Source organism: Echeneis naucrates, chromosome 6 (genome assembly GCF_900963305.1).
Source record: "Echeneis naucrates chromosome 6, fEcheNa1.1, whole genome shotgun sequence".
In the NCBI taxonomy this organism is placed as follows: domain Eukaryota; kingdom Metazoa; phylum Chordata; class Actinopteri; order Carangiformes; family Echeneidae; genus Echeneis; species Echeneis naucrates.
The window spans coordinates 7,945,053-7,968,294 of NC_042516.1; the positions used below are offsets into that span (position 1 = coordinate 7,945,053).

Sequence of the window (23,242 nt, forward strand, 5' to 3'; positions counted from 1 at the left end):
GGATAAACAACCCATTTTAAACAAAAAGGAAAGCAATCGTGAATTTTGTGTTCCTGAGTTTTGCCAGCTTTCGATTGTGTGAATATTCACTGTCTTCTTTCTCTGTCTGTCGTTCCTTAGGTACAAACTACAGACAAATCCGATTGGTCAGAATGTCCTGAAGGGGCAGAACTAGCAGGTTTACTCCAGGATATAGCTGCCTCCAACAGGTTTGTTTCTCCAGTCTCAGTATGCATACATTCAAGAGGTTTTCTTTTATTTTGATAAAAGAATTGTTTTGAATAGATCACAGGAACTGTCATTTCACACTAGCAAAGAAGAGTATCTTGATGTTAAGGTGTAAAGCTGTGTTGGGCCTGAATGTGTTTCTAACCTAAGACGAGTCCATCCATAGAGCGGAGGGCTATTATTTATGTATGTCTTTAAATCTGGTTCCTCAAAAGATAACAATAACAAATCCTTCTGAATTTAGATATGTCTTCTCCAGCTCTTTCCTTTATCTTATTATTTTTATGCCTGTCTGAACATGTCTGCACATTACAAATGTCAAAACTGATCTTTTTCTAGTTTTTAATTCAAAGGATGAAAGCTTCTGAGTCCAGTGTCAGCTTAATGGCTCCCAAAGAGCCAACAGATTAGATATATACATTTATTTATTAAAAAGAAAGGCTCCATTTTTGGTTGGGGGCCTCTTGAGATTTCATATCAGCAGCATGAAACATGACTTGCATCCCCTCTACACACATGACAAAGTAACAGCTGAATGAATTTTGGAATTCCAAGGTTTGTGTGGAGACTGCTAAGATGATGGAAGACTCAGAATCGAGATGAGCACAATCTTAGCCACAAAAACTTCAACTGTGACTCTCTCCTTAATGACTTATTGCCAGTAATACTCATTTTAAAGTATGCAGCAAGTGTTACAGGCCAAATTAACTGAGAGGAAAAAACACCTGCACGTGCTTAGACCTTAGAAGCTTTGAGCATCAGTTTTACTTTATAGAAACTTTGTAAAACAAAAAAAAAGTGAAATGTTGTGTTTTATGAACTAATTCATAACTTCTTCAAATGATGGTCACTGTGACTGTGTTATAACATGCTAAATGAAATCCGGTGCTGTAAAGGGTGCAGGGACATCTCACAGCCAGGTGAGCTTTCATCGCCTTTGAAGCTGTGCCAGAGACAGGCGACTGATTGCTGTGACTATTATCTGCCTTCTTTAGATTAAGATGTATAAAATACTTAATCTAGCTGGAAGAAAACAAATAATAACGGCGTGTGTGCGCTCACACCTGTGTGTGTGCATCTGGATGGAGAGGAGTCTGGGCTGAATGTGTGTTCCCTCTTTGAGCCAAGGGTTTTGTCACCGTAGCGACCATGCTGTCTTTGATCTTTTGATGTATGAGATCAGCGACCTGTCTCTCTTTCTCTCCATCTCTCTCTCTCTCACACACACACACACACACACACACACACACACACAAACAGCTGCTTTCACCCCCTCATATATACAAACTCTGTCCCTCAGTCTCTCTCTCTCTCTCTCTCACACACACACACACACACAGACCCCGTCAGATCAATAATGAAGGTGTATTGTTGTCCTGGTATTGAGGCCTCTCCTACCTGCCCCTCCCTCTCCCTCTCTCCTCGGTCACCCCTTTTCTTCCTATTTTGTCACCTTCTATACCCATTCCTCCTCTTTCCCCCCTCCATGGTCTTTCTATTCTACTTATTTTTTCCATATCTTTCTCTCGTGCTTTCCCTCTCCCACTTCTCGCTCCGTCCTCTCTCTGGCAGATGAAAGCAGAGATCAGCTCTAGCTTTGAAGTAGCTGAGACTGGCACACTCCCACTGGTTTAGTGGTAGGAGGAGGGGAGGAGGGCGGCAGAGGTTTTAGGAGAAAGGGCAGGAGATGAGAGGAGTTATGAGGGAAGCAAAGAGGAGAGCAACGGAGGGTAGGAAGGGTGAGGAGAGGTTTTAATTGAGAGGATGAGAGGAGTTGGGGCGGAGAGAGGACATGGAAGAAAGTGGGAAAGAGAGGGGAGGTCTGGGCCGAGATCCTAACCCAAATGATGTCATTCAGCCTTTACCATGGCAACCTGAGGAATGCTTTTTCAAAACGTCAAGCCTGACTGAGTGGGTTTGTGTGCGAATATATGTGTGGTGGGGGGTTGTTAGCTTGTTGTTAAGGTCAGTCAAATATGAAGCTATCAGTAGTGCGACAACAACATTGTCTTAAAAACTACAAATTAAAACTCTGCAAACGCTCAAGACTCCCAGAGTTTGAATCCAGCTGCAGCTTAACATGCACAGCACTGATTCATATCATATGAAGCTGCCTGGTGTTGCTCAGCAGGCCTGTGTTCAAGAAGCTGCTCAGCTAATCATATGAATTTTTGTTAAACTAATATCACTCAATATTGTTATTGTTATTGAGGCAATAATTGTCAACCAGGGAGTAAAAAAAGAGGCACAATGAATTGATGGCATTTTAATAAGCACAGCTTCCACTGAGGTAGTGACACAGTGAATTAACAGATCTGCTGTACTTCAGCGAACAATCCAGTTAAATGAAGAATGTGAATGAAGTTCACCTGCTTGGTTTCTATGTCTTGTTCTTTTGCTCCGTCTCAAATAGTGCTTGGACAAATTTCACCCAGAAAGCAAGCACAGTGTAGAACCGCAGTGCTGCTGTAATCATTCACTGTAATCTAAAACCAACTGTTTGATTTTCCACTTCGGGACTGTGGAAGTGCTAGAATTGAATGTGAAATCAAACTCTAAAGTTTATGCTGAAACTCTTATGGATCTAATTTATGTTTTCCAAATCCACAAACTTTCAAGGATTTCTGAGGCCTGCGGGGGCTCTGTTAATTAGGTTAATTATTTAGGTTTTAATTAACTAAGGAGGTAGGAGGGCTTCTGCTGGACTGCATGCCCTCAATGACACCTGGGAGGAAGAGAAGAGGAATGGGGAGAGTGGAGGAAGATAAGAGAGGGAGCGAGAGAAGAAGTAGCTAGTCGAGGAGAGGAGTAAAATTGCAGACAGCCTGTAGGGCTCTGACTGAGGACTCAGTATTTTGTAGTAAATCATAACGAATAGGCTTTATGGCAGAGTACAATTTAAAGAAATCCCACCTAATGCAACAAAAAATTATGATGCAGGTATTAACATCAAAAGTAATGTACAAATATAGCCAAAATAATTTCATACATACACAGTCATGTACATGTATGTTATGAAAGGTTACAATATTGGGCTAACCGTTGGAGTCAAACTTTTTTCTTCTGCACGGTTACCCAATCAATGAGAGAGCAGAGGACACTGAAGGCCAGATTTGTGTAGAGGCATCGGCCCTGAGGCCTTGACTTCCATCATATGTATTTCAGTTTCCCCAATGTTGAACCACTTCCTAATGAGCAGGTGTTTTGGCAAGAATAACATACTATAAGCATGAATTCCCTGTTTGGGCTATTAGCCTGTAATTTTACAGAAGACGTGCAACACTGCTACAGTAAGATTACGTGTTCTTTCCACAGCTCTTATGAAGTGAGTGTGTCAGTGTGTATGTACATAATACCATGTCGTCATCACACTGTGACGAGTTTTATCTCTGTTTCAGGTGTGATGTCACTTTGGCTCCACTGGCTGCTGAGATCCTCCAGGAGATCTCTGGATCCTTCAGCTAATCACAGACTGCCGTTAAGAAACACTCTCATGATGAGTAGCCTATTTCACTTCTTCACATCACTAAATTTGAAAAGATCCTGGTTTAGGAATTGTCTTTCAATATTGTTTATTTGTGAAATCTGTAGTCAGTATAGGCTTATTATTACAACCCAGACTTGATGCAAACTTTTTTTTATAAACAAGCATTGAACTGGTTTTTGATGTCAGGCTCCTAGAGGTTATAGACATGAGTGACTGAGCGTGTGACCAGATCAGAGCATTCAAACGTTTCTCTACATGTCTCACATTGGATCATTGGCATTAATAAATATTGCTCTGTCAGTGCAGTGCTTTGACAGCTCAATCAAAACATCCATCCTTTGTCCATCAGACTGTAAAGGATTACAGCATGAGCATTCACTGAGCATTCACTCAAACTGTCACAGGCGTCACAGCACTGGCCTCAGGTTTATCTGCACAGTTCCACTCCTGTTGGTGGCTATAAAACCCCAAACTGCTCAGCTACTGCCACCTTTTCTCTTTTCCTTAGTGCCACCACACAGTCGAGCTCTTTTATCAAGTGTTATACTCACTAAAACAGGCAGAAGCACGACGACTCAGGCTTACAGACAGGTCAGGTGTTTGCGATAGTTCCGAAATATTCCAACTTGGTGTTTCTATGCAGGTTAGTCCATCGTTGGATTGAACTATTGTGTATTTTGTATGTCAGGATCAGTAAAAACACCTGGGTGGTACCGCAGGAGGGATTGGACATCCATCACAGTGTGTCTGAAAACAGATTTATTAGAGGCTGAAACAGGACTGGGGAGCAACACAAGGCACAGCTTTTGTGTTTCATGCAACATCATGGAGATAAAAAAACTAAATCACGCGCAGACCACCGCTGGCAGGCTCTTAGTTCTTCACTGCAGGTTCTAATTTCAAATGCAAATCTGATTAAGCTCACTAAAGCTGCAGCAAACACAGCTGTCACAGTTCAGTTGTCTAACATCAACCTCCTCAATAAAGTCTGAAATTTAGGACACATTCTCATAATGAGCTAGGTAGTCAGCACAACTGGCCTCCTGCCAAACTGCATGTCACTGCAGGTGGTTGGGGACATGTTTCACAGGATCATCAGTTTTCTGTCCTTTGCAAGCAATCTCGTTTGATGTGTAAAACTGAGGTCATCCCTGTGTGGTTGTTGCTCACTAACTTTGTGTCATGCCCTCATTCTGCCTTCTGCTGCACTTGAGTGTTAGCGAGCATTATGTTGTGCTGTACATCAAGCTGTCGTTAATCAAAGGAGCCTACCACAAACCAGTGGGAGGAAGCTCCTCAGTGTAGTTCTGTCATCTATGATCTTTTCTTTGGATGTGCCATCTATTGAGATTCAGTAAGAAGACACTTCAGACAACCACTGTGCTGTCTTGCTATGCATCATGTGTCCTCTGGATTAAGGTGCAGGTAAATGAGACATGGAGGCATCCAGGTGAAATGACAGTCCATTTTTTATTGTTTCAGAACACAGCAGGCTACAGCAACCAGCTCCTCCCACTACCCCACCCCTTAGTAACAGCAGACCAGTAAAAGTCCCCCTCCAACCCATCTGCTCACAGCCACACCTATCCAGCCTAGGTCAGCTTCACCCCCCCTTTGGAACAGCAAAGACACATCAGTGTCCACCTTTAAAGCAAGAAAATAGCTTGATATTTGGACCATGATTTCCAATTCATGTTTTATACAAAAGCTACACAATGTTACACTTGATCATCAGAATACAAGTCAACTGATTAACTTTAGTGTTTGGACACCATTTAAAATGTGATCAGATCTTTACTTGGATGGAGCATTTCCACAAAAATAAAGGGGAAAAAAAACAAAACAAAAAACACTTAAAATACAAAGGACTGCAAAAACAAGAGTATCATAATTCAGAATAGTGAAAACAAACTAGGATCAGTTTGTACCATTACAGACTTAATGAAAAGAGAATAAAAAAGTAAAATAACCAATGGAAGTAAAAATGAAAAAAAAAAAAAAAAAAACAATACATGAAATGGGCTTTGAAGAAGGAGAAAAAAAAAAAAAATCTCAACTGTTAAGATCAAAATCCATGTGTCAGGTCAGGATTTGATGTCAGCCCCCTGTCAGGCTGAGAGACCAGAACAGAACCGCACTTAAATCTTGTTTGTCCCAATGGAGTTCCTGTGGACAGGAAACTCTGCTTGCTGTCGAGTCATCTTCAGGCACTTTCTGAAACCCCGCCTCCTCCATATGGGCGAATCACAATGCAGGTTCATCCAGATCACATGATACAGCTGCAAAGGAGAAGGAGAGAGAAGTTAGTGGATTAAAGAAAGACGACAGACATTTTAAAGACCACACACAGAGATCAAACACACCACATCACACAGTTTTGCAATTAGAAGCAGTGCAACCATGCAGCAGCCTCAGTGAGTAAAACTGCTCTCCTCTCCAGCCATTTTACCCACACTGAAAACATCCCTGCTGAGCTTCCACTTTTATCTCTTTCTTAAGAAATGGCTCCCATTTTCTCCAGTTAACACAGGCCTACAGACAGAGGATCTTCTTACCTAGTAGAAAGTGTAGTGTAATGTTGGTTGCAGTATTTACAGGTCGGTGTCAAACCAGGCCAGTTGGTTGGAGTCACCAGGCGGCAGGCCTTCTATCAGTTCCTGGGCATGTCCCAGGTCAGGCAGCCCCTCTACAGGAGGGTAGTCCTGGCCAGGGTGGTGGCCTCCACCCAGCTCATGGTCCATCATGGGCTCCATGCCCATGGTGTCCCCTCCATAACCCCCTGAATGGAAGGAACGGTAGCTTGGGTCTGAGGTGGGGAGGAGTGGATGGAGGAGAAGCAGGGGAAGCAGAGCAGTTGTTAGGAGCATGTTAAAAAAAACCAAGCTGTCACACAGTAGTATGATCAAATGTTACACTACACAGCAACACAGCACACAAATCAGCCTCACAACTGTTGGAAACTACAGCTGTTGAATGTGTTCCTCAATGTGGTTCCAATAACTGACGTGGCTCTACAGTCAGGTTGTTCTTCCTATCGTCAAGTCTGTCTGGCTTGGAGCCAACTGAGCAGAGCAAACTAAAATCACCAATCACTGTACGCCCCTTAGCTTATTGACCGATGCAGTCCAAGGTCCTGGTGACTGCTAACATTTAGATGGCCAACTGTGACAACTACTAAAAGCAGCAGTATTGCATTTCTTAGAAGCACCTGTGCTGCTCTGAATGGCAGCAGCGATAAAATCAATCTCCATCTGCAACTTGAAAGCATTATTGCCCTTCACCACTGTCTCAAGTTGCCCATGTATCATGACCTTTAACAGCCAATCCTGTCCACAGAAGTAACAGCAGGAGAGAATGAATGCAGTCATTGGACTGTCACAAAATATAGTTGTGTACGAGTTATTAAAGGGGCAGAAGCTAGCACAGCTAAGATTGTCAAGAAGGTAAAGAATATGGCCAGTTTCTGTCACAGTCCAGTGTCTCCATCATGCCATCCTTGTCTCGTGCTGTGTTACCCCAACAAGCCAGCAGAGGTGAGGAGATGATTTACCTTCCTGTCTGTAGCCCAGAGGCTCTCCCTGAGCTCCAATGTCCAAACCCAGGTCTCCGGTCTGCAGGAGAAAGCAGACAGACAAGGATCAGTTAGAAGGCATCTGTACACTGAGATCCCAGTAACGAGCAACTGGAGAACAAAACTGATTCTGAGGGCCTCATACCTCGTTCCAGGCCATTGGCTCTGTTCTAAAGAGTGAGCTGGTGAGCTCTACAGAGAGGCGTTTCTTGTAGTCTTGGGGTTTGTCCTCTGACATTCGGAACAAAACTGCTGCAGCATAGGTAGCTGTGGAAAGAGGGCTGATCAATAGATCTGTCACCTCACTGTGGTGCATCCAAACAACACATACTAAAGTTATCACAGAACAGACAATGCAGTATTTATACAGTTAGTCAAGCTTTATGAAGATCAGGTAGGCTGAAGAGCAGCCCTTATGGGAACAGTGTGTTTCTGAACATACCAACTCCTTCGTTGCGGCTGTGCAAAAGCTCTGTGAGTGGAGCAGTAGCCCCCTCAGCCTCAATGGCCTCAGCAGCCTCTTTGTCCTGAGCCAGCTCACACAGGACGCCTGCTGCAACACGCTGGATGTTCTCAATGGGAGAATACAACAGCTGCAAACAAACACAGGATGCTTAGAAAGTCAGCTTGCACAGTATTCTGCTCCAGCAAACCACATGTAGCAACTTGTAGAGCCTCATCACGCGAGAGCTAAACATGTACCTCAATGCAAGGTAGATACTTTTTTTTTCTCTTTTCCAGAGACACTTCAGACAATAGCATCGCTAAGAGACTAGCCTAGAATCGTTCTATATTATTTGGGTTGACTTTTTCGGAAAACAAGAACAAAACATAACTAAATGTTACCTGTACAAAGAGTGGAATGGTGTTGAGTCCTCTGATAACTATTCTGTTGTGAACGTCTCTGGCCAGGATGTGCAGTGCTCCTGTGCAGCCCTCCACAATCTCCTCCATACGAACTCCCTCCTAAAACACAAACACTCAATTAGTGATGTCTGAGCTGCACTCTGAAGCTGTGCAGACTGTGTTGAGCACTGCTGCCAGTTGTAAGTCCTGGTTTTGAAGAGGATGGTCAGTATCAAATCTGACAAACTGCATGTTATAGACATGACATCAAGCATGTTCAAGTTGTGTGTTTATGTTCACCCTCTTACCACAAATTGCTGTTGTGTTCCTCCCATGCTGGTGCGTCTCTGTGTGTCTTGGTGTGCTCGGACCAGCAGCTGGACCAGCCTAGGGATGGCTCCCTGTTCCCTCAGAGGAGCGTGGTTCGCAGGGCACAGAGCCAGGTTACGGATCAGACCAACTGTAGCCTGGTGGAGAAACAGAGCCGTTTAAGTGTACTCTAAAAGTCAAGGTTTAAGTAGCTGTTACATCTCATCAGGGAACACAGCCAGAAGCTGTTTCATCAAGTACAAGATTTTAAAATGCAATGCACAGAATAAGCAAGATTTGTAGAGATGGTGCAGTTTTCATTGGCTCACAGCAGAACACAAAACATTCACTCATGAAAGACCCAGAGGAGATCAGCTGCCAGTGTTGGTAAACAGACAGCTCCACTTCAGAGACAGTGTACATTTAAAGTCAGGTTTGGAACATTGTTTTGGCTTCAAGGTGTGGTCAAGTGTAAACTGTTTCAGTCGGAATACCACTAAAACTGACAGTACGAAACGAGACAGCGTGACTGCAGCTGTCAACTCTGTGTGTACCTTAATGAGTGGCCAGTGTGATGGCGGATGGAGCAGTTTGACAACCACAGGCAGCCCATAGTGGAGCCTGACAGCATTTTGAGCCATCTCAGCATCCTGGTGTCGAGATGTGAGGTGACGCAGGGCACAAATAGCTGGCTCTGTGATGTCTTCTCTGTCTCCTGCCCTTAGCACTGTGCGAACTAATGCCTCAATACCTCCAACCTACAGAGGGACAAAGAGTGGCAGATGAATGACTACAAAAACATGCAGTCTTATTGTCATAACAGTTTTAATATTTAGAGAGCGACATTGCAATTAAACAAGCCTGTACTAATATTAATATAAGTCTTTAAAAATGCATATGTTATGTTCATTCACATTAACTGTGTGCACATCTACTCACCTGACAGACCATCATCTTGTTCTTGTAGTTATTACAGGTCAGGTTAGACAGAATGCCGGCAGCACAGGTCACCACATTGATGTCGTCACTGCCAAGCAGTTGGACCAAAGTTCCTAACAGACCCTCCATTCCCTCCTGGAGAGTGACATGTCAAGTTAGCGTGGAACAAATTAGGACATTTGGCTGTATTTCTTCAGTGCTCCTGAGTCTGAGTGAACAAAAGAGCATCAGTTTGTAGGAGAGCACTTCTAATTACCTGTTTGGTGGCAGCATCTGATAAGTTCCTGAGTGTCCAGAGACAGTTCTGGACCAGTCTCTGACTTGGGTCTGTCAGGTGGAGCCCCAGTGCCTGCATGCCTCCTGGACAGAAGGACAAACTTTATTTTTAACAAAAGAATTTTGAACAACAAATAAAATCCCTGACCCTTTAATAAAAAGGCTAATACAATAAATATAACAATATTCAGACTTATGTTTCAAACATGGATGTTGCTAAGACGTACCTGCTTCTACGATGGCAGGCTTGTTACTTGAGCAGACTGACAGCACTTTGAGAACTCTGCTTGTGGTCCACAACAGTTTCTCATATGTGTAAGTTCTCATAATGTTGACCAATGCCTGTGGGCCACCACTGGCCAGGATGATCAACTACACAAACAAAAACACAAAACATTAGGGGTCTTCATGTCCCCATGATAGCCAATGTGGAGCACTGCTGGCTTGAAATATCAAACAGACCTTGCTCTCCTGGTTGCCATAAGCCAGGATCTGGAGACAGTCAGTTGTGATGGCTAAGAACTTCACATTAGTCTTGTTGAGTAGAGCCACCATTTTCTGTAGACCACCAGCTAAACGGACAGCCATCTTTGCTCCCTCCTGGTGCAGGAGGAGGTTGTGGAGGGTGGTGATTGCGTAGAACAGGACAGAATCCACTGGTGAACTGCAAAACCAAGGACTTGATGCATTACTGTCCCATTGGGTAATGACCACAACTAAATACATTAGGTTACTTGTCACATCTGACAGTTAACAGCCATGTTTTCCTATTGCAGCTATTAGGCTGTTTCAGAAAATAGCCATTTGCCAATAAGATTAAGAAAATCCTAATGTTGAGAAACCCTGCTGCTTCCTTTACAAGTAACAAAAGCCCAAGAAAAACCATCCACATCAATTCATCTGACTTCCTTTCACATACCCAAGCATTTTAACAAGAGCTGGTATTCCTCCAGACTTGAAGATGGCCAACAGGCCCTCTCTGTGATGGGAAAGGTTGTGCAGTGTGCCTGCAGTGCAGCGAGCGGTCTCCACATCATTTGTGTTCTGCATGGTCCTGACAATAGCTGACACCATCTGAGGGGAACGCATGATGGCATGGCGAGAAGCTTCTTTCTTTGAAAGCTGGTGGACCATCACTGCAGCTTTATTTACTACGACCTGAGGAGAGAAACAGTTGTGAAATGTTACAAGTCACTGTAAAGTGATAAAATAATACTGAGACAGTATTTTTATGAACTAACCTGGTCCTCATCATTGAGTAGTTTGGTAAGTTCTGGTATGGCTCTGGTTGCCAGTTCAGCATCATCTTGATAATTGATCAGATTGACCACAGCATGTTTGAGCATTTGTGACGGCTCTGCCAGCCTCTGGACGTTGGTGGGGTTTGCTGCATCATACTGCGTGGATGGGATCTGCATGCCCTCCTCAAGAGTCTCTGGAAACATCGCAGCACGCACGCGCTGGGCACGCGTCATTGCATACTGACCATCTATGTCTAGAAGAGAGACAACCAGTCATTTTTTTTATATTAGCCTTTAAGGTGCTATTACAGTAAACAAAAAGCAACATGACTCACCTTGTACTTGGTCCTGGGAGAAGTTTTGGTTGAAGCCCTGCTCCCATTCATACATGACCTGGTTGTTGTCAACATCATCTTCTTCAGGATTGCCCTTCCCACTGAGGGAGGGAGCAGTTGTGGTGGCTCCTGAATGGATGCCTGAATCCAGGTAGGATTGTTGCTGCCAGTGGCTAACTGCGGCCTTGCGGTCTGGCTCCATGGCCATATCCAGCTCCATTAGATCAGCTGGAACAGGGGAACAAAAATAAATAAATACACACCAAAATGAAAAATGGCAGTCTGACCAGGTTTACAGTAGTTGTGTGAAAGAGCAAATACAATTTAATTTATGTGAAAAATGTGTGTTCATTGCAGCAGATGACTGAAATTCACAATGCTAAGAAACAAGTGCTGTCAGCTGTATAATATCTCAGGAACAGCGTGAGCTTTGATGGTTTGACAATCACATTTGAAGTTTTACAATTAAGTTTCCCCATTCTGAATGGCACTTCTCCCATCTCATTGCAGTCAATACAGGAAAATTTTAGCTTTTCAGCCATTTCCAGACAACACTGACTTCAGCCACTGCACGGAATGGATTTATTCTTCACACGTTTTAATACTTTTGCTTTCATGTTATTTATGAGTAAAAGTCTCTGAGCAGGAAGTTTGATTTTGCACATGCTCCAAGTCTCAGATTGAAATCGATATCCTATTCACTTTGGTCTGATGAGAAAACCAGAAGAGCTGCTGCGGAACTGAACACACTTAAAAGTAGTCAATGCATGAGTGTTTGTCACAGAAAGATACAGTCGAACAATGAAACATGATCAGCGAGGTGGTAAAAGTTTGTCTCTGAAAACTTACCTTGGGAAGCCATGTTCCTTTCTCAAACTGCGACCAACACAGCTTCCTGATCTGAAACAAAGCAAAAGCCAATCAGTACATATGCTCTTGTAACATCTTACTTTCCCTGCACCTTGAAAGTACAACCATTTTAAATCACAGCAAAATTTAAGGCAGAAAAAACAGACTTGGAAATCAGCAGCAATTTTGTTAGAAAGACCAGGCAAGTGACTTTCCAGGGCCTTCTTTCCTTTCCTGACTCCTCCCTTTTTTTGGATTTCCTCTTCTGTTCAAGGCAGTCATGAAAACAGCAGCAGCACAAAGCCGCCATTAAGTATAGCAGCTAAGAACTATTTAGGTGAGGAAGGCGAGGGGAAGTAGAGCACAGGGTGGAAAGAAAGAAGCAAGCAGGGGGAGGAGGGAAAACACATTCCTGTGCTGGCTTTGAAGCTGAAACGACTCACTGTAGGAGAGTAAACACTAGCAATGGCAGAAGAGAGCAAATGAGAGGGGGATAATTCAGGAAACTTTAAACAGGTATTTTCATTGCATACACAAGTCTAAATGTAGAAAAAACGTCTGCTTAAAAATCAGACAAACCGGAGCTGTGGACTCAGTCAGGACCCCTTTCATCAAAGCCTGTCTACGGTGAAGCCAAGGAAATGTAGACTAAACCCCACACCAACCTTGACATGTAAGAACGAAGAGGCTGATTGGTGGAAAATAAGGGTCTGACAAAAAACAAATCATGAACCGATTTCTACCTTACCAGAGAAAGCTAACCAAGTGGCAAGATGCATTTACTGCAGTGAACTCACTCGATGAAACGGTGAAAACCAAAGAACTACTTAGTGTCTTTTTTTTTCCCGTACAACCGTCAATTCAAAAAGCTCTAGATTGTCATTCCACACAGCGGAACCAAGTTTATACCTTGTGTGCTCAATAGCGAAAAAGCAAACCGTAAATCAAAGACCATTTTATTGAACATTATTTTTTCAGTCATCCCCAGATTCACATTCAGAGCAGAGAGCTTCTGCTGCAAGGCTTGATGCAACAGGTGAGCAGCTGTGTTGCTGATGTGACAAGTGACTAACAACTTTGATGTTGATGTTTGAATTTCTTTTTTTTTTTTTTTTTTTAATTCTGTCATGATTCAGGAAGGTTTGCAATCATCCAGATATCATGTCCTGACAGTCACATTTCTGCATAGTGTTAAATTGTACTCCACAATGAAAGTGCCTGTTGACTTGTAATACAGAAGATAAAATGTGTCTGCAGGATAAATCATTACATCATCCTAAACATCAGTCTAACAATTTGCAAAACATACATCACAATCTCTAAAAAGGGCTGTTGTATCTATTCACTTAACTCTTATAACAAAGTTATGTTGAAAAATAATGACAGCACCTGAGTGATAAATAGAATTGAGGGCTACCTCGTGTTACACATTGAGGAATTGCGAATGTCCCAGGTCTCTATGTCAAAACAATACTAAGTGCCTTTTTTTTGCATTTCACCTTTTGTTAACCTTGTGCAGTGAATTTAGTAGATACCATTAAAAATGTCTTAAGCCCTGCAATCTCTCAGCTGTGTAAAAATAAGGAAAACGTTAATGTTAGCATGCGAAAGCCTATTTATGGACTATAGTATCTGAATGCTGGAAACCATTTACGCAAAGCGACTTTGGATCAAGAAGCTGCCAAGGATTGAACACACACTGAATAGACACTATCTGCTAGTTTAATACATTGTAGGTCATCTGATGGAGTGTTTTGTGGGATATTACTGATTAAGCAAAAAGAGAAGACTTAAAGGTCATCCAAAGGACATAAACGTGGAAAAGAAAACATAAGTTAAGTCAGTCTGAAACAAATGCCAAACGCGTAGGAGTTTGTGGCATCAAAAAGCTGCCAATACGCAAATACACCCATAGACAGCTAGGCTATTGCACTGAACTACTTCCCTCCTCTCTCCCCCACACCACTCAGCTCAGCTGTGTCATTAAAACACAATCTTTAGTCAGGCTTCAAACCTGCTGCTTCTAACCACAAACGCACCAACCCAAATTCACTGTTCACACGGCATCCTTCAGCGCTGTGCAGACCTGCCCTCACATAACCTAGCCCTATGCTAATGGGAGCCATATGTCCTATACACAGCCGCATTTATATAAAAAAAAAAATACACCAAACATACAATCAAAGCACACAGTGGAACCATTTATCATTGATGTTGGTGGAAAATGTGGTCTTTTACATCTGGCTTTCGAAACTGAGCTGATGATAGTTTTTTTTTTGATGTCTAAACAAAAAAGTCTGGTCCCCAATTGAGAGGCACAAATAGCAGCCTTACCATAAAGTCAGACTCTGTGCATTGACAAAAAACCTCATTACAATAAGAGCTCCAAGATATCAGGCTAGCTGCCTGACCACAAAAATCTAAACCAGGGGGTTCTTTGAAGCCTGATGTGAAATCCAATATGTAGAGTTGTGCCTGGTCCAGTTGAAGCCATATAACTGAAACCAGATGACTAATGGGTGACACATAAATCACAGAGTTAGATGGTTGTCTTCTGCAGTGTAAGTGGGTCCAATTGAAGAATATGCACCAAAGAGGGAATGAAGCGAAGAGAGAAGTCACACATGCTTGGATAAATCCATCACCCTGGGATCGCCTCTTCTTAGTGCGCACACACAAATACATGGGAATGTGGAAACTCTCAAAGCTTTACGAAGTGAAGTGTATCCACAGCACTAGCATCCCAAATCAGCACTCAAAATGACAGGCCTACAGCTCCAGCACAGAAGTGGATGGCTGGCTATAGCGTACTTCAATCTACTTCACCACCCTGAATATGGCAAGACATAACCCCGATGTTAAAATGGAGAGCCATATTTCATTTATTTGTATGTAATGAGAAAAAATCTTAAAGATGAACACCACAGATCCATTCAGCAAGGAGTTGGTCTTACCACAACTCACCACTATGTTCCATCAGTTGAAGTTTTTAAACAAAACAAGGGCATAAAACTTGGAATTAATGTGGAAAAAGACAAGTTATTTCAATCATGACCAAATGTTCTAAAGATTTTAAACCCACTCATGTGTGATAGCAACCTCAGTTCTTTGAATCATCAGGATTTCCAACATGCATCTCGTATTAAAAAAAAACAAAAAAAAACAGGGCTTCTCAACCAAAACTAGGCAAAAATTAGTAAACTTCCTTTTAATTTCAACAAATACAAGACAACATACCCTGCATATTAATATGGTTCCATGGTTACACCAACAAAGTCTAGTATATGCCAATATAGTTTAACTATCTTTAAGCATCAACATTCAGCAAAGCAAATGCAAAAGAAATCTGTAAGGGAAAAATATTAAGGGCAGGAAAGAGCAACATTAAAAAAAAATGCCCTTGCTACATTGCTACCTTTCAAATTTCACCTCATCTTATTTTTAATTTGTGGAAACCAATCAAAGAAAGACTGATTCCTTGCTGGAACTTGCACCACCTAAGCACATACAAATGCTCAAATCCTACTTGAAAAGAAAACAGCCAACTGGTTAGCAAATGTGTGCCAGACTATCAACAAATAAATTGAAGTGAGTCACAATTTACATTGTAACAAAAGGACAGTGCGATATAGTTTACAAAAACTAAAAACTTAACTACAGTGTGAAACCCATGTCCTCTAAATGCATCCCACTTTGTCTTCCCAGCATTCTTCTGCATTTAAGTAATTTATGTAAAGTTAATTTGCTATTTGTAATACACAGTCCCAGAGTGAAAGAAATAAGTTTTTGAGAAGGCCAAAGAGACAATCCCATTTACAGTCTTCCTGCATGGCCCATTTCATTCCCAAATGCCCCCCCCCCAAAAAAAAAAAAAAAAAAAAAAAAAAAAAAAAAAAAACAGTGGGTCCAATACATCCATAGATGTTGATGACCCAAACAAGCTGTATTATCGGCACAAGCTGAAAGACAGCAGCTGCCACGGGATTCAGTGTTAGCCACGTAATGTGCAGGGTCAGCAGCACTCACTGCTGGCTGCAAACAACACAATGAGCTCAATGCCTGCAGCCGCTGCAGTGTTTGGTCTGTGTCTCAACTGCACAATGTTGGAATGCCTGGGGAGAAACAAGAGACACCGGAAATATCCACAACTTCCACAGCATGACGACTTTCCCCTTGATGTATCCAATAACTGACTGTCTGATGGAAGAAATATGATTGCATTGATTCAGTGGGTTAAAAAAATGTTTCATGTCCCACATAACGCAATTTTTGCACAAAAATAAGTTAAAAAGTCACAAAGTTCTTCCTCTCCACCCCATGAGGAGTAATGGGTTTTGTCAGAAACGCACTTCTCAGTAGCCTAAATGATTATCAGCACTGTTATTTGAATAGCTCCCTCTCACCTACTGCTAACCCACAGAGCACCATCTGAATGCGGAGAGGCAAATGCAGAGTATTAGTTAATGGCAACAGCCTTCCTGTCTCGCCAAACAAACCACTACCGGTGTCGGATGTAGCCCACGCTTCCGCTGCAAATACCTGAACGCACTGTTGGAGAAAATTTCGCTGAAATGATGAGGCTTGTCTTTTTTTTTTTGTGTGCGTGTGTGTTCCGTTGTGTAATCTGATTGGGGATTTCACCGAGGCACGCGCAAAGGCGCATAAACAAATGAGTTTAACCTCCATGAAGAAAACGCAAGGCACGAAAACGCCAACATTTTAGTACCGTCTCAATATCAGTGCCTAAAAAGTCGATCCCAAATAAAACTACTTCAGTGACAAACTGTCCGGATCCACCGGATGAGCTTTCAACATCTTTCGACTTCACATCTGTCTCGTTTACCAAGTCAGATGCACCTGAAACATTCGATGGCGTGTATTTATTCATTTCTTTTTTATTTCTTTGAGTGGGCCAGCAGTGGTCCAACTTTTCCTGCCCGTCCCCTCCGGCAGTGATCGGCCTTGTTCTCCACAGCTGCTCCTGACTTCTCCTGCTCCAGCACCGCTGACTCAAATTTCACAGCGAGGCTCCTCCTCGTCTTCCTCCCTGAGCTCCGCGCTGGGGAGGAATTTGTCGGTCTTTGTTTAAAAGGACAAATGGAAAACGCTCACTTTCGGATACTTAGCCCGAAAACTAACCCAAATAAAAACCAACATGTGCGTTCAGAGCCATTTTCCCCGTCGACTTGCTCCATTTACCATCAAACTTTGGAGCAGTCTTGAGTTTTATGAAGTTCAAGCCGAACTCAGGGAAAATGTTTTTGTTAAAGTGGAGGCTGCTCCACCAGTTTGCCCAAAGTGAACTAAATATAAAGTGTGTGTCTGTGTGTGTGTGTTTTTTTTAAAGCACAAAGACACACACGGCCCGACGGAGCCGGTCTATCATCAGCCCAGGTTAGCTCACGGCTCCGCTCAGCCACATCAGCTGCAAAAACAACCAGCAAAAGGGGCGAAACTCAAGTCGAGCAGCCCGGACCAACAACCGGGCTAACCGCGGTTAGGCTAACTAACCCGGGCTATCCCGAGCTAACGGTGACCACTCGGACAGCCGAGGACACAACATCGGAAATCCCGATTCCGGTTGTCCAATAAACTGGAGGGCGATGAAAACCATCGCTTTCGGCTACACGCTGATAACTACTGACCAAATTAAAGCAGGGCATTACACTGAAAACACACAGTCAGAGCTTTTCGTCAGTAAAATGTGCATATGTCCCCCAAAAGGCGGTGTCTGGCAGCTCCCACATATCTGCCCTGAAAGCAGCTGGCTCGCTAGCTGCGGCGGCGGCGGCGGCGGCAGCAGCAGCATCCCCGGCCGGCCCGTCTCCATTCCCGCTGGTGTTCAGGGAGAGCCCGACGGGAAGAGAGGGGGAAACTGAGCGGAGCCGATAGTTTGAATGTCGGAGCCTACCCTTGTCAACACGGCAACTCCGTCCACCTGGATCCTGGAGATGTAAAAACCACTCAGAGATGGAAAAAAAAAGTCGAGGAAAAACGTGAAGAGGAGCGTCGGCGGGGAGCCCTCGTCCACTCCCTCCGTAGTCAGACGGCAACAGCGGGCCCGAGCAGGAGAGACTGGGAAAGGTAAGATGGCGGCGGGTTTATATAGACCGGAGAACACCTCCTGTCCTGACGTGTCCTGCCGTGCGCTCAGATAAAATAGAATCTAAAAAAACCAAACAGGTCTTTATTTCATATCCCTATTTCGGATTTTTTGAATATAAGCCCCCTATCATAATCACCACATGATCTCATTATGATTTTCTTTGTTAAATCATAGAAAGTAAATCAAAAGTCAGAGTCTACAGCATGAGTATGAATACACAATTGAATGAAGTTCCGGCGGACTGGAAAAGGGAAATCCGATTCCTTTTTCCAAGTTGGAGCTCATGGACTGAGGAAAACCTGCTCCACCTGGACACTGCAACAGTATTACACTGCAACCTCTCCAACTACTACCAGCGAGGGGTTCAGTGCTTCCTCCTGCTCTAACAACCAATAAATCGCCCCACTCGGTTTTAAAAACACGTTTATTGGTTCACAATGTCAAGAAAGGCTAAAAGTCAGTTGATAACAGGTATTTTCATTCATTCATCTTCATTTTTTTTTTATGGAGCTGGAGCCAATCCCAGCTCACACTGGGTGAGGTTGGGGTACACCCTGGACAGGTCACCAGTCCATCACAGGGCCAACACACAGACAGAGACCAACAACCACTCCCACTCAGACCTGCAGACAATTCAGAGTCACTCATTAATGTCTTTGGACAGTGGGAGGAAACCCACGCAAGCATGGGGAGAACATCCAAACTCCACACAGAACGGCCCCAAGAGCAGGAACCGAACCCGCTGCCTTCTTGTTGTGGGGCAACAGTGCTATGCCTCCACCTGTTTGGCAGACATATAGAACATAAATGATGGGAAACGTCTCCCATTACACTGGCAATTAATCTATAGACGGAGGTCTTAGGACTTTGCTATTGTGGTCACAAACGGTTGGACAGTGAATTTGTAGATGTGTGTAAGCTCAGGAAGCATGTAATTGGGGACACCCTAACCTAAACAAAGATTTATAATTCATCCAGTAGGCAATAAAACACTCAGAAATTCGTCCAGCGCCTGTTGCGATGAACTTGTGAATCAGTGATTGCAGTGACTGTCAATGAGTCCTGTACTGGAACTACACCTGAACATTTAAATTATTGATGCCAGAATTACAATTGGTAGTGTTTGGTTTTTGAAAATTTATGCACACGGGGGCCTTATTCAAAGAAGCACTTGCTACTGTTGCCATAGTTTGACTGGGAGAAAATCTGTGTTCAGGCAATTAATTGCCTGAATGTTTAAGACTTAATTGATCAAACAATGTGTGCATTGCTAAAGGGATTAATTCTTCAAAATATTGTAGACTGTAGATTAATCATATTTCCTAACTCCATTAAAAAGCAGATTCAGTCATTAAAATTATTAGAAATCTATGGCCATAGCCATGGTCCTTTAAGTGAATAGCATGATCTCCCTTTTATTCTAAGATCACAGAATTGTGGCTATTAATTTTCAGATGACTTTCTATTTGGTTCAGTGGTAAGTTAGCAGATAGACCATGTACGAAATTTGAATATGCATTACAAATCCTCTCGTCAGTTCAGTCCCTTAATCTCTATGTTATAAAAGGTGCGGAACAGGTAATGTGCTGCCTTCATACTATCCCTTCATTCTACAGGTAACAATGTCATTGGCAAACAAAGGTAAAATCCTCTCTTTTCATCTGCCTACAGGCTATTTCATTAACCTTTAGTCATAGCATGTGGGTGGAATATGTTACCAAAAGCTAAACTGTAATTCAAAACATGTGAGAGCAGCCGTCCCCAGATACAGAAGTTTTATCAACACAGCCACAGCTCACCATATGTGAGCACGTCACCTAGAGTGAGTCAACCCTGTATCATTAGACTGCAGCATCTAAATTTATGGTAACTGAGAGAGACTGATTTTATTTTGAATGGTTTTCAAGCCACAGTGAGAATTGCTGCTGTCAGTTTAATATATAGCCATTTTTGTGAAATTGAAAGACTCATTTCATGCAGTCACATGATTTCACAGAGGCTTGCTGATAAAACCAAACAGGTAGAGAGTCATGGCACGCTGAGTGACTTTGAGAAAAAGGAATGGCATAACAGTCTGAGACTTGCAGATATTTTGATTATATTCCAAAACATATAATCAGGGGAATGGTAGTGTAAAATTAGGGAGACAGCCTGGTGACTAGAAATTTGTGGGATTCCATTTCTAATATGGGCGGAGAGACCTGAGTTAACATGTAAATACTTAATATTGTTATTGAATGAGGCACTTAACCTGCATGAGTATATACTCACCATTCCAAGCCTGTCGTTTAGTGTGCAGATATATATTAAAAAAACAAAACTGTTGTATAAAACATGCTCAAACATATCATTAAGATGGGATTATGGTGCACTGCTGTAATCCTCACAATCATCTGTAAAGTTCACTGGCCTGTAAAATCAAATAGATTTGTGAAATTCTGTATGAAAGAAGAGAGACAGGCGCCACGTCTGTCTCTCTATGGCTGCAACACATCTCACCCAAGCCTAGCGTCTATATTAACGCTTCCGAAACCAATCTGAAAACATAGCTGCTCGTACTGCTGGTTATTATGGTAAATGTTTAAAGTTGATTGCCCAAGAGCAGCACAAAAATCAAAAATAAGTATCTTATTGGAGTAGAAGAACGTATTTCAGTTTGCAGCGTATTTATGTTGCACAATGTAAAATTTTAGCTGTATCCCTATTAACTCATCGCGAATCAAAATGCAAACTTTTACTTTTTACTGCACAGTTTACAGGCCTTCCAATGTAATTGTGTCTCTGATTGTGCCTGTACTTATAGCACAGGGAATAAATTATGCACAATGATCTCCTTAAACAAAGGCAGTAGGGGATTGGCTGTGTTTCAACAGAGGATGCCGCTTTGCAGTAACAGAGCTGGGTTTTACTTAGAATAAAGTTTTAATCAGAACCAGACTGTCACCATATATCCTTTTGTGACCACTTGGTCTGGACTGAGAATCAAAGGGTTTATGTCTGTGGAAGTCCTGCTCAAGTCTGATCTGTGAGTTACTCAACATTCAGTCTTTGTATTCAGGGTATCTTTGTCAAAGTTCTTCACTGAAAAGCAATAACAGATTGAGTGTCTGATTATACATACAATATAATGACATATATATCATTATATTATATTATATTCATTTATATCGGGCTGCTCTGCTATAACCACATTTCCAAATCTATACTACCTCATTGTATATATTACATTTATTTTCATGTTAAATGGCACTACGCCTGTTACATTTAGACCTGTCAATCAGCATGCTTTTCAAACAATCTTGGTAACATATATGCTCTCAGCTCAAAATAATGAAACAGTCAATTGCAAGTGGAGGAAGAGATGAAAGGTTGCTACTCTGAATCTTTGTTTCTTTGTAGTTTATATGAATAGTAAGGTCGAGTAATAAATACAAATATTTTCAATTACTGGACTAATGGACTATTAAAATTATTTTCTTTTAGACAGAAAATCACATGGCAGAAGTGCTAACCCTAAAACACTTGTTGTATATTCAAATACAATATTATTCATATCAAAAAATAATAAAGAAGCCTGGAATTTTGTCAAGGGCTATCAAATGTTTTGCATTAACTGATAGGACTGATGATGAATTTATACTGCTTCATGCTTTGGAAGACTCACTTGGAAAGCTATAGTTTCAAACCCTCAATAAGGTCAGGTAATACATTTAGAAAATATGTGGGGTTTAACCTAATGTGGGTCACAGTCAATCCTCCCAGTCATGGTTCATCACACAAGAACTCTCAGCTCTAGGACATGTGAGGTTAAAATCCAATTTAGTTTGATCCTGGAGAGATCCTGCCAAAGATTAATTCATATTGCCTGTCAAATGGCACTTCATCCAACAGGCTATGCTGAAATAACACAGCTTGTTCTGTTCCCAAACATGCTGTGGTCCTCCAATGACCTGGTGTTGCACCACTTCAGGGAGCCCACACAGCGCTGGTTCTTCCAGCTGGAATGGCCGTTTCATATTCCATGATTGCTGCAGGAAAAGTTTTCTGGAGTACAATTTGTTGAAAAATGCAGATCGATACTGGCATCAAGATAGGATATTATATGGCACAGGCTTAATGCAATTATAATCACAGCATTTAAACAAAAAGCATTGTCTGACTTTTTAAATAAAGGTCATTGTGGTTCAATTAAAGAAAAATGTAAAAGAAAAGCTTCAAACTTATCACAGTTATGAACATTGAACTTTTCATAGAAAACTGTAGTGTATTTTCTCCAGCTGATGTTACCCAGCATGAGCTACCAGGCAAGGCAGTCGTGAATTCACTTTGAGGGTGAGCAGTTAATAATATACAGCTTTCTGAATTCCTGCATGGAAGTGGACGAAAAGTGGTTTTGTATTAAAAGGATGACAGCAGTTTCCATGTTTGACAAGCAGATTAAGAACAATGTTGCATATTAGAACAGATGAGCAAACTGTAGGAGACTTCATACGCTATAATGTGCTTGCACAATGCAAATACTCACACACCTTAACAGAACCAACTATTATCCATACTTGTGAATTCATCCATCTTAATGCATGAGAAAACTGCATGTATGTGTACGTGCATGCCTGCATGACATCACACAGATACACGCACACACACACACACACACACATATACACACAAAAAACAGGACTTTGTCTTTGTTACGCCTGGAGGTTTATATTCATGAGCTTAGCAAAGGTCACAGTCAAGCTCTGTTCTTATTGGCTAATGCCTGCTCTGGTTTTAAATTTGAACGTGCATACGTTTGATTGTATACACCGACATATGCTTGTACCATATATATATATGTTTGTGTCTGCGTTTAATTACAATACTATAATAGCAACTGCAACTGAAATCCCAACAGAGTTAAATGCCACACACACATACACGAGGCCCGGCCTGAGGGGTGTGGTTCCTTTCTCTGGCTGTGAAAGAAAGGGGCAGGCCTGATCTATAGACATGTAGACAAAACAAATACCCCTAACACAGGGACACACATCGCAGTGGCGGCGGTGGGCCAAG

General features: G+C 42.2%; 2 protein-coding genes across 5 annotated transcripts in view; one reads left to right on the plus strand and one right to left on the minus strand.

The window, feature by feature from the left end:
• The window catches only part of ulk4 (unc-51 like kinase 4), a 68,433-nt gene extending 64,402 nt beyond the window's left edge, over positions 1 to 4,031 (plus strand). For all 4 annotated transcript variants that reach the window (XM_029504402.1, XM_029504401.1, XM_029504404.1 and 1 more), the window contains 2 exons: positions 121 to 209; positions 3,627 to 4,031. In XM_029504402.1, the coding sequence (XP_029360262.1) occupies positions 121 to 209; positions 3,627 to 3,693 (156 nt within the window). In that variant the 3' untranslated portion in view covers positions 3,694 to 4,031. The remainder of the gene's footprint in view (positions 1 to 120; positions 210 to 3,626) is intronic.
• A 1,141-nt stretch (positions 4,032 to 5,172) lies between these two features.
• ctnnb1 (catenin (cadherin-associated protein), beta 1) lies at positions 5,173 to 18,143 on the minus strand. The gene is made up of 17 exons (XM_029503537.1): positions 17,993 to 18,143; positions 12,082 to 12,132; positions 11,233 to 11,460; positions 10,898 to 11,151; positions 10,576 to 10,814; positions 10,119 to 10,320; positions 9,884 to 10,028; positions 9,637 to 9,740; positions 9,381 to 9,515; positions 8,996 to 9,199; positions 8,441 to 8,599; positions 8,133 to 8,252; positions 7,729 to 7,879; positions 7,432 to 7,553; positions 7,266 to 7,326; positions 6,271 to 6,521; positions 5,173 to 5,994 (listed from the first exon to the last, which is right to left on the minus strand). The coding sequence occupies exons 2-16, from the start codon at positions 12,092 to 12,094 to the stop codon at positions 6,307 to 6,309; spliced, it is 2,352 nt and encodes a 783-aa protein (XP_029359397.1). The 5' UTR covers positions 12,095 to 12,132; positions 17,993 to 18,143; the 3' UTR covers positions 5,173 to 5,994; positions 6,271 to 6,306.
• Positions 18,144 to 23,242: the final 5,099 nt, after the last annotated feature.

Coding starts and splice junctions, on each gene's coding strand:
- ctnnb1 (XM_029503537.1), bottom strand. Junction 10,321..10,575: donor GCTCTTGTTAAAATGCTTGG/GTATGTGAAAGG, acceptor TTGGTTTTGCAG/TTCACCAGTGGATTCTGTCC. Junction 7,554..7,728: donor CAGCCGCAACGAAGGAGTTG/GTATGTTCAGAA, acceptor CTCTTTCCACAG/CTACCTATGCTGCAGCAGTT.